This window comes from Cheilinus undulatus, linkage group 5 (assembly GCF_018320785.1).
Source record: "Cheilinus undulatus linkage group 5, ASM1832078v1, whole genome shotgun sequence".
NCBI classification, from domain to species: Eukaryota; Metazoa; Chordata; class Actinopteri; order Labriformes; family Labridae; genus Cheilinus; species Cheilinus undulatus.
The window spans coordinates 51,328,154-51,339,388 of NC_054869.1; the positions used below are offsets into that span (position 1 = coordinate 51,328,154).

The following is an 11,235-nucleotide window of genomic DNA, read 5'->3' on the forward strand; positions in this document are numbered from 1 at the left end:
ACAGGGTTAAATTGGATCATGTCATGCCTGTAGCTCTATCGGTGAATTAAAGTCTTCTCTGTTTGACACTTTACCTGTATGACACGGACCAGAGTTTCAGGATATTTTTCAAAGACTGACTGAAAGGCTGCGGCAGGAAGACGCAGGACTGTGGAGGGAACTGCAGCTCTTGCAGACACAGTTTTGTAAGGCGCCGGATAGCCCTGAAACACAGATAACACAGCTCATTCAGAGAAGAGGAACAGAAAGATTTATGAGGAGTAAAGATATTCAACAGCGGGTTTTCAGGATGGATATGCTAATCTGTTGGTATTAAAACTTAACATGCAAACAAGAATGCAGACTAAAGGCACGTCAGAAGCTTCAAATCATTAGATTTAAGATGTTGACTTCTGTTGTTGACTTTGGCAAAATTGAATTTTAATTATCAAATATGAATTAAGAATGGGATGTCACTTAAGTTCATATGCGAGTCAAGGCAGATGAGCAAATACTTTTGGCAAAATGGTGTATCTAATATCACTTTTCTCATTTTGTATGTTTTGGGTGTTGATTGTTCATTCATATTTAAGTGTTTTCTGGAAACAAAGAAAAAAATATTAATGTTTCCAAATAAGGTTGGTTTGTCCTGTCCTTTTGTTCAGTCATGGTTTGTTCCATCTAAGGTCCAAACTTCATTTTTAAAGTTGACTTGTTAAAGTATTTCATACATTTTGGACCTTATTTCTTTTTAAGAAAGTGAAGGTTGGGTCCTGAGCCTAGACTATCTAAGAACAACTGTCTCACATCATAACAGTCCAATATATTTTTGCCAACTGCATGCTATCTGCATGAAATCTTCTTTTGAACAGTCTCCTTTTACATGCAAAGACGTACAGTTATGATGTCAAGAATGCTGAGCAAACTGTGGACACTGTCTCCTGGTAAAACTTCCTTCACCACAGCGTCTGTTCCATCCTGCAGTGGGAAAGAACAAACATGAGAACGTAATCATGGAGGCGGATAAGGGTTCCAACATTTCTCCACACTGATTCCTGTAACCCCCCAGAATTTGGAGTCTTGTAGAAGTATGAATGTGAGTAATTGTGATTCCTCTAAAGCTGAGATGCGCTGATCAGCTCTGTGGTCTTACACTCTCATGGATGCACAGCTCCAGGCGGCCATCTTGAACCACGTAAATACTGTCATCAGTATCACCCGGTCTGAAGAGTGCCTCTCCCTGGTGCAGCTGGATGAGCAGCATGTGACGGCACAGCTCCAGGAAGAGAGGCTTTTCAAAGTGGCCGAGCACCCTGAGAACAACACACATGAGCAGCTGATGGGATTAAATTACAGTTTATACCAACACATTGCAAATAATTGTAAGAGCTTAATTATTTTATTTATTGAGACAATTTGAGGCTAATATTTCCCTTTAAATTTAATTAATCTAAAGGTATTACAGATTAAATTACTGTGTTTCTTTAAGTGGCACAACACATTCAAACGACATTACATTCAACTGTCTCTGATATTAAGCATTAAAAAGATAATCAGTTATAGATTTAATGCTTCAGATTTTCCCTGGTTGTTTTGGTCAGGCCTGTAGTTTTTCTAGAAAAACACTCCGCAGTTAAATTAAAAAATAACAGGACCCACTATTTGGGGCAGAAAACAATCCTTAATTTTTGTTATTTAATGTATATATAAGTGGATAAAGCCTCAGGTCTGCATATAAAAGCCACTGCCATAGAAACATCACCTTTTTATGTTCAAATAACCAACAGCTGGATTCTACTTGTTGGAACAAGAAGCAGGAATGCATGGATGCAGACAAGGAAATTACCCTTTTTCCCATGTGATTTATCACCTCAGTTAATGGTTTCCTAAAGAGCTTCTGGGCTCTTTTAGTACTGTTAAAGCCCCTTGATTACTATGTGGCGTTATTTCCATTAATAATGGACCCATTAAGAGAAAAAAAGAATAAATTAGTGTCAGTTTTTAGACTGGACAACATAAGAGACATGGTGGTCCAAAAACTTATTTCTTCAGGGAAAAAAATGTGCTTTGCTAACTAACATTATCATTAAATTTCCAGTTATTACAAATACAAATAAACAGTGTTCAGCACTCATATCGACATGAAGTCGAAATTGTTGTAACTCGTGCTTCTTTTTCTCTGAAACTAGCTCAGAAATCAACACAGACAGCTAACAAGTTAAATTTAAAACTTTAAATATTAGTCAAAAAAATCTACTTCTTAAGTAGCCTATGGCAGCTGCTCCAGTTTGCAACCAGGTTTGCAGTTTACTAATCCAGGTTTTATAATGAGGACAAAAGACATGCCTGCCATGGCCAAACCAAACTCATTACTGTTTTTTTTCTTACAGTGTGTAGAATTTCTGCTCTGCATTAATCTATAAATGACTAGACTTAAGTTTTTTTTTTGAGTAGTAATATTTCAAAAAGTTTATAAAGCCAGAGAAATCCTTCATCTTTATTGCTGCATGGGGCATGTCTTGTCATGGCAGCCACCATGAGAAATAAATGTGGAAAGACTAGATGTTATGTCACGGCTAATTCATAAGGAAGTGGGAACTGTCCCTGGAAGCAGCTGTTCTGTTGCTTTATCTCATTCATGTTTTGAGCAGCATACGTGTGATGGACCATGATTACTCCCCCTTATATCACACAGGGAGGATCTATCTTCAACTTCTGTTATTTTTTTGATTAAGAGGCCCCTGGCAGCGGAAATCACTTACAATGAATTTAAGCATTATGTAAAATGTGCAAGCATGATCAAGACTTCTTTAAATAAAGGAAGAATATTCATTAGTTCAAATATCATTACTATAGTGTGTAAAACTGTCTATGAACATGTCCATGTGAAGGATGGAAATAAAGCATATTATGCTTCTTACCTCACATTTTTCAGCATGTACAGCACCTCTGAGGGCAGATGGGAGCTCTGGACATCAAACTCTGTCAGGTCAGCCTCAAGGAGACAGGGTGGAGGCTCCTTAGGCTGCAGGGTGGGGGGTTCTCTCCGGATGCGCAGGATCCTTACATAAAAACAAAAATATTAAAGACATAATGCTAATCCTTAATAAATGTTTCTTTTCATTTTGGGATACTATACTGCATTTAAGGTTGTATTTATGATCATTTTAACAATAAGCTAAGTTTCTTCCATCTACCCTGAAAAAAACTCTTTTCTGGACTCCTTTTACACTTATTCCTTAAAAGGTACCTGCTATGACAGGGATCAATTCCTCCCGATTTTTCTGTACATATAAACATTCAGAGAGAATTCATTCATCTTGTGTTTTTTTTTTTTAGATTGCTGTGTCTTGTTCATGCTGAATTATCTAAATGTTGTACTTTATTTCTCAAAACTTGTACATGATGCATGTAACATTTAATGGTGGCTGGCTGTGATGATGTAATTTTCAGGGGCGTTTTTATTACTGAAGTAAACATCTTTAAAGTTAAGCTCTTTTTGGACTGTGTTATTTATAGTACATTTAATACTTAACAGAGCTGTTTCTAATCATATACATATGATTTATTTACCGCTTATCTGCATAAACCTTGAGTCAGTGTGAATTTGTAAATTGTTTCTGAGCTGAAGAATAAACTTTCACACTCAAATCTTATCTTCTGTTTGAACCTGACACTAAAAAAGGACTCACTTGCGTGCAATAGACAGGACTTTGGTCCTCTTCCTCACTCTCTGGCGTGAAGCTGAGTTTGAATTAGAGGCAGGGGTTGAAGACAACGTCTGGACCTGGAAAACGTGGAAAGTTTGCTTAATTGGCATTTAGAAAGAAAAGAATTATTGTGACTGAAAATGAAAACCCCAATTTAGTTGAAATGTCTGCAGTCATGGGAGGATTTATGCCTCAAAAACAACAGAGGCATATGATGGATTTATCAGTGCCAAGTCAGTAAATTTCATCAGTCAATAAAAAGATCAAACAGAACAGCTTAAGTATCTTTTTTGCTTTATTCTGAACTAGGGCTGGGCAATTAATCCAAAATTAGATTAAATAGCAATATGACCTGCTGTAATGTTCAAATCGCAGAAGGTATATATTTCAGAAGAGATGCAGAAATGTTATGCATGACATATCATGCAATCATTCTGGTATCATATTTCAAGAATAGTCTACAAAAAATCCTTCCTTCTTCATTTTTGTACTTTTTTCTTATTAGATATCAGAATGACAAAAACCCTTCAGTGCAATAATTCATATCCAATTTGCAATACGAGTCAAAATCATTGGAATTAGACACTTTTAAAAATTGTTCAGCCTCTTTTAAGGAATAAAAGAAAGTTAATGAATTATTGGATATCAAGTCGCAATTGCAATATTGGGGAAAAAAATCGCACTAAGATTATTTTCCAAAACATTCAGCCCTATTCTGAAACTCCTAACAGTGTGTAAAACAAAAAAAAATTCTCCAGCATAGGCCCTTAGGTTAGATCTGAATCCAGAAACTGGCCCCTGCTCTGACTGAGTTTGGAACTCCTGACTTGTTGCAAAATAAAAACTAAACAAACAAACCAGCAGTAAAAACGTATAAAAACTAATCTGAGATTTAAACCAAAAGGTAAAAACTAATAAAATATTCAAAACTATTACAACTCTTTTACAAGCACAGAACATCTCTTTATGCTGTGTGTTTGTTTGAAAGGTGCAAAGTTAAAGTTGCTTTAAGTTAAAGCAGCGAACTTGGATACAAGTGTGTCCACTCTAAAATCAAAACTCTCAGTGGGATGGTGCGACACTACTGACCTTTCTCATGATCTTTCGGCCGTAAAACATCACCTTATCCCTCTTACGAAAGCGATAGTGGGGAACCCCAGCTTCCTCCTCTGAAACACAGCACAGACTCTGTATAAGACCCTTTTATTTACTAAGAACCACTCTGACATGAGTTATCTTAAACAAGTCAAACTACAACAACAGCATACCCTGTAGTCATATGGTGGGTTAATATAGTATTAGATGGTATTAACTCATTCTCTGTTAACTTATTGTGTAATTTATGTTAGAGCAATTTGACAAATTGCTGCCGTTACTCAACACCAGGGGTTCTCAACCTTTTCAGCCTGCGACCCCCAAAATAAAGGTGCAAGACACCAGGGACCCCCACTGTACCTGAAGATGGTGAAACACAGCCATGCATAATCAAGAAGAGTTATGTGGAGACAAGGCCGCCCATTAGGGGAGGAAAATGGGAGCGCTTTCTGGGGCCCAGCCAAACTGGAGGCCAGCAAAATCATGGTCCATTGTAAAGTTAAGCTGTGGTATTTTATATTTAACCTGAATAGTAACCACTCTTATCAAAGAAACATTTTTTAATTAATTTGTGTAGTAAGTAGCTCTTTTTAAAAATGTAAATCCTTTTGATGAAAACAGAATTGAAATACATTAAACACAGATAAAATGGGTTAATAATGGCAAAAAATGATGGGAAAGGTAGGGAAATTGGATTTTAAAAGTAGCAGAAATGAGTTAGAAATGCCAAAAATTAGATGCAAAATAACCAAAAAATGACAAAAAATTGGTGGAAATTTGGTGAACAGGGATGAAAATTGATATAAACTGGCATAAAAAGGGTTATCTGGGGCAGAAAAAGTCAGAAACTGGCAAAAATGGGCATATCAAATTGTGAAATGTGGCTTAAAAAGTGGCATTAGGAGTTAATGGTGGCAATAATGTGTCAACAAAGCCAAATATAGGCAGAGAGTTGCAAGAATTGGTTTACAGGTGGCAAAAACAGGCAGAAAAAAGTGGTGGAAAGGTTTTAAAATAAACAAAAAATTGATTTTAAGCTGCAAAAATGTGTTAAAATTGACGACATTGGTGGGAAAAAATGATGAAAACAGGGTTTTTTTTAAGGTATCTGGAGACTTCCTCCCAGTGTCTCGCAACCCCCAATGGGGTCCTGACCCCAACGTTAAGAGCCCCTGCTCTACACAATGTTTTGTTTCGAAGAGCATCTTTAATGACAGTTTTCTCTATCAGTGTTTTTGTGTTCCTACACTGATATCCTGGAGTAATAATAAAAAATTTTCTCTTATACTTCTTCTCATTTCTCTTTACTTGCTTCCACTGTTTTCCTGCCATTAGTATGTGTGCCCATCCGTGTTTCTTATCTTGCTGTGTTGAGGGCCTCATAAATATGTGGGCGTGTTAGTAAATCATTGCTTGCTGAACATTTTTGTACACAAATTTACTCAGAAAAACAGGTTATCTTGAATGGAAAGTGTGCAGGGCACTGACTTGAGAGTTTGTATCTTCTGTAAAGAAGGAACACAATGACTCCAACGACAGAAATCATCGTCACAGCTCCAATCAGCACTGCTGTCCACTGTAAGAAAAACACACAGGACATTAGTTTCATAAGTCAAGGCTCAGAGTCTTAAATCTAATAGTTAAACACTCTTACTCTATCTATTTGCATGTAAAGGCACCAAAAACATTCATGTTTCCACCCTAAATCCTACTACAGCGTACTTCCAGTCAAACACTAATCATTACATTTTTTTAAAGGTCACATATTTTACCTTTTAAGACAAGTTTATATTGGTCTCAGAGGTCCCCAAAACATGTCTGTGAAGTTTGTTGCTGAAAAAACACTCCAGTATTGGATTTTTGCATGTCTATAAACCCCTCTGTTTCAGTCCTGCTCAGAACGAGCCGTTTCTGTGTCTGTGACTCCGCCCCTAACTACGCCCCTCTCAGGAAATGAATGTTGCTTCATGGATGTGGCTCTCCTGATCCTCCCTTCAGCTGCCAGCTGAGAGGAGGATCAGTAGAGGAAGGTGGAACTTTCTTCCAAGTGAGGAGGGCCAACCGAACCTGGGGGCGGGGCTAACTCCCCACATGACATCATGAGGGGAAATCTGAAAATGGCTTGTTTCAGCACACATTTTCTGAAAGGTGGAGAAAGAGAGAAGGGGAGGAAATGGATTTTCTGATTCTTGGGGAGATTGTTGACAGGCCAAGGGCACATATGTTTGCTAGAAAAGCCTGAAAAGTGTATTTTGCATAATATGTGACCTTTAAATCAAACAAGCCATTTGCAACCAGTGTCCCAGTTACCATAGTGGCCTCCGTCCTTTCCTCCATAAACTTTTCCATTGTGTCCTTGATCCCACTGCCAAGGGGAACCAGGGTCTGCAGCAAATATCAGGAGCAGAAACAAAACTTAAGGCCTGAAATCAGCTGAGAATGGGCAGACTGTTAAAAAGAAACTGGACCAGATGCTAGTAGCTAAGCAATTAGATCAAGCTGCATATACTGAGGCTAAAGTGCTCCAATTGGGAGACCCAGGTTCAAATCAGACTTGTGGTCCCATCCCATACATCTTTCCCCCTTCTCTTTTCAGAATTTTATACTGTATTCTCAGCCCTGTCATCTACAAAAGGCAAAAAATAGATAGACTATATCAGGCAATATTACTGGATATTTTAACCCCATATGGACCTGGCTGAAAAATTAAACATTGCAAAATATTTGTGATTTGTTTAAAAAATTTGATCAGATAGGGCTGTAATATCATTGTAATCTGCAAAGTCAAAGACAAAGACATGGACATTTACAGTAAATCCAAATGATGGAGTGAAATGAATGTTATCAAGGAAAGACATACCGGGTAAATGCTGCAGCTCCCCTCTTCATCATTGTCTTCCATGCCTGTTTCAAGAAAGTAGTGCAGGATTTAAAGTTTAAGAAAGGCACTTAATGAACAATAAATACAATCAAAAGGACACAATAACAATGTCTGATGAGTTAAATGTGGATTTTAAGATGTGAACAATAGTTACAGGAGACAGTTTAACAGAAAACAGGCAGTAGCAACAGTTTTGTTCATTCATGGCTGAAAATGAAACCAAAACCTAAGACTGAGTCCTGTAAAAAAAAAAAAAAAAAAAAAAAAAAAAGACCTATATAGCCATGGCCGAAAGTATTGGCACCTTTGGAATTTTTCCAGAAAATACACCATTTCTCACAGAAATTGTTGCAATTACAAATGTTTTTGGTATACACATGTTTATTTCCTTTATGTGCGTTAGACAACACAAAAAAAAACTGATGAAAAAAGACAAAATTGACACACAAAACTCAAAAAATGGGCCAGACAAAATGATTGGCACCCTTTTAAAACTGTGGGTGAATCATTTCATTTCAAGCATGTGATGCTCATTTAAACTCACCTGTGGCAGTAACAGGTGCTGCAATCTAGAAATCACACCTGAAGCCAGTTAGAATGTATAAAAGTTGACTCAACCTTTGTGTTGTGTGCCTGTGTGTGTCACACCAAGCATGGAGAAGAGAAAGAAGAGCCCAGAATCGTCTGAGGACTTAAGAAGCAAAATTGTGGAAAAATATGAACAATCTCAAGGTTACAAGACCATCTCCAGAGATCTAGAAATTCCTTTGTCCACTGTGCCTAATATAATCAAGAAGTTTATAACCCATGGAACTGTGGGTAATATACCTGGACGTAGACGGAAGAGAAAAATTGACAAAAGAATGCCACACAGGATAGTTGGAATGGTGGATAAACATCCTCAGTCAACTTCCACACAAATTCAGGCTGTCCTGCAGACTCAGGGTGCAAAAGTGTCAGCTGGGACCATACGTGGTCATCTGAATGAGATGAAGCGCTATGGCAGGAGACAGAGGAGAACCCCACTGCTGACAAAGAGACATAAAAAAGCCAGGCTGGAGTTTGCAAAAATGTACCTGAGTAAGCCTCAGTCCTTCTGGGAGAACATTTTGGGGACAGAGGAGACTAAGGTAGAGCTTTTTGGAAAAGCACGTCATTCTACAGTTTACAGAAAACAGAATGAGGTCTACAAAGAAAAGAACACAGTACCTACAGTCACACATGGTGGAGGTTCAAAGATGTTTAGGGGCTATTTTGCTGCCTCTGGCACTGGGTGCCTTGACTGTGGGAAAGGAATCATGAAATCTAGACAATCAAAAAATTCTGGGCCGCAATTTAGGGCCTAGTGTCAGAGAGCTGGGTCTGCGTCAGAGATCATGAGCATTCCAGCAGGACAATGACCTGAAACATACTTTAAAAAGCACCAAGAAATGGTTGGAGACAAAGCGCTGGAGAGTTCTGAAGTGGCCAACAATGAGTCCAGATTTAAATCCCATTGAACACCTTTGAGAAATCTCAAAATTGCTGTGGTAAGAAGTCAGCCTTCAAATCTGAGAGACCTGGAGCAGTCTGCAAAAGAGTGGTCCAAAATTCCAGTTGAGAGGTGTAAGAAGCTTGTTGATGGTTATAGGATATGATTGGTTTCAGTTATTTTTTCCCAAGGGTGTGCAACCAAATATTAAGGTGAGGGTGCCAATAATTTTGTCCAGCCCATTTTTTGAGTTTTGTGTAAAATTATGTCAATTTTGTCTTTTTTCTTCAGATTTTTCATGTTGTTCCAATGCACATAAAGGAAATGAACACTTGTATACAAAACATTTGTAATTGCAACAATTTCTGTGAGAAATGGTGTATTTTCTGGAAAAATTCCAGGGGTGCCAATAGTTTCATCCATGACTGTACATCTTGCAATCATTCTAGTGGCATCTTTTGAGAATAGTGTACAAAAAATATCCTATTTTCTTCATTTTTGTATGTTTTTCTGTGTTAGATATTAAATTATATGAAAATTATGAATCCCTTTGATACAACAGTTCATATCCAATTTGCAAAATGAGTCAAAATCATCACAGTTAGACATTTTTTCAAAATTGTTCAGCCCTAGTTTACTCTAGTATTGTGTCGGTTATAGTTTAGAATGAATTATTGCTTATTTCTGTTGGAAAATACATAAGATGAGAAACTTAAGAAATAATTGCATATAGAATCGCAATTGTAATATTAGGTAAAAAAAAAAATCGCAATTAGATTATTTTCCCAAATCGTTCAGCATCAGGCATGGTGAAAAAACACAATTCTTAATCAAATCAAAGTTAATATAAAATGTTGCATCTGTCTCTGATGAGTCAGGCAACCTCTCACTATACATCAATATTATCAATGACAATTCATGTTATCTTCAGTTAATATTATTGGTTATTACAGGTCAGAAGGCCTAGTTCAAATGATCAAATGACGACAGAATGAAATATGACATGTCCTGAAACCATCAATAACGGCCCTCTCTGTTGATGAAACTTATTGATTGTATGTAAATAGCGCAGGATTTGAACTTTTGACCCTTGGATCTTTACTATTTGACTCTTCCCAAACTGTCCGACACAGAGTCACAAAGTAAATCTGGGTTAAAGATCACCTCAGCTCAACAAGAAGCGGTCACAAGCTCTGTGCTTGTAACCAAACACTCACCCTGCATTTGTACTACCCAGTTATACTCCAGTCAACTCCACAAACGTACGCGTACTGACAGAGGGCTAGGCCGGGAAAAGGGGAAACTATCCCGTCCATAATTCTTAAATAGGGCGGTCTTTCATTTTTGATGTTAACAAAGGCTCGGTCTTGTCTCTTGAGCCAAGCTCAATTAAAAAAAAAAACCAAAAAAAACAAAGAAACCCAGAGAACTTTCTGCGAGTCACGGTCCAGTGGTGAATCTGACGAGGTTATTTGCTAAAGAGCAGTGGCACATAAAATTAACCTCAACCCAAATATTTGTTTTGACTATAGAGATGTGAAACTGTGCTCATGTTCCCTGTTGACGAGAACGTAAAGTAGCCAGGAGTCAACAAACTTATTCGGGCTTAAAAATGACAAATCATGACTGTGGAGTAAAGCAACGAAATCAAAACTGTAGTGTACTGATTTGCTATCTTTAACTTTGTTGTGGCCAATTCTCGCCGATTGTCTACGGACTCCGCTTCTTCTACTTACCGCTACATATCATAAAGGACTCACAAATGCAACAAAAACACTTAAAGAACAAGTCGACATTGACAGAGACTAGAGAAAAGATAAACATATAAATATACCATAAGCCAACTTTGACAGACTGAAGCTACCAAAAAGTTTTTCCCACGTACCTTTCTTGTGTGAAAGTTATTGTATACGGCTTCACGCAACCGTCAAGCCTTGTACGTAATGTTGATCCGCATTTCCTGCCATTCATTTCAAAATAAAATCACCGAAGACAAAAAAAGGTCAACATACCAATATTTTTGGCACAAAGGCAGCTCAAAAAACTGCTTGTTGTGTAACACTTTTTCAAGGTTGATTATTAAGAAATTCAAAGTACAT

The 11,235-nt window shown here is 37.5% G+C and overlaps 1 protein-coding gene across 1 annotated transcript in view; it reads right to left on the minus strand.

Annotated features, from left to right (window-relative positions):
- The window catches only part of pnpla7b (patatin-like phospholipase domain containing 7b), a 47,184-nt gene extending 36,119 nt beyond the window's left edge, over positions 1-11,065 (minus strand). The window contains exons 1-10 of the mRNA XM_041787866.1: positions 11,022-11,065; positions 7,645-7,688; positions 7,095-7,169; positions 6,273-6,360; positions 4,779-4,858; positions 3,672-3,766; positions 2,901-3,041; positions 1,133-1,292; positions 877-957; positions 75-203 (exon numbers count right to left, since the gene is read on the minus strand). Coding sequence (XP_041643800.1) covers positions 75-203; positions 877-957; positions 1,133-1,292; positions 2,901-3,041; positions 3,672-3,766; positions 4,779-4,858; positions 6,273-6,360; positions 7,095-7,169; positions 7,645-7,686 — 891 coding nt within the window. The 5' untranslated portion in view covers positions 7,687-7,688; positions 11,022-11,065. The remainder of the gene's footprint in view (positions 1-74; positions 204-876; positions 958-1,132; positions 1,293-2,900; positions 3,042-3,671; positions 3,767-4,778; positions 4,859-6,272; positions 6,361-7,094; positions 7,170-7,644; positions 7,689-11,021) is intronic.
- Between the last annotated feature and the right edge of the window lie 170 nt (positions 11,066-11,235).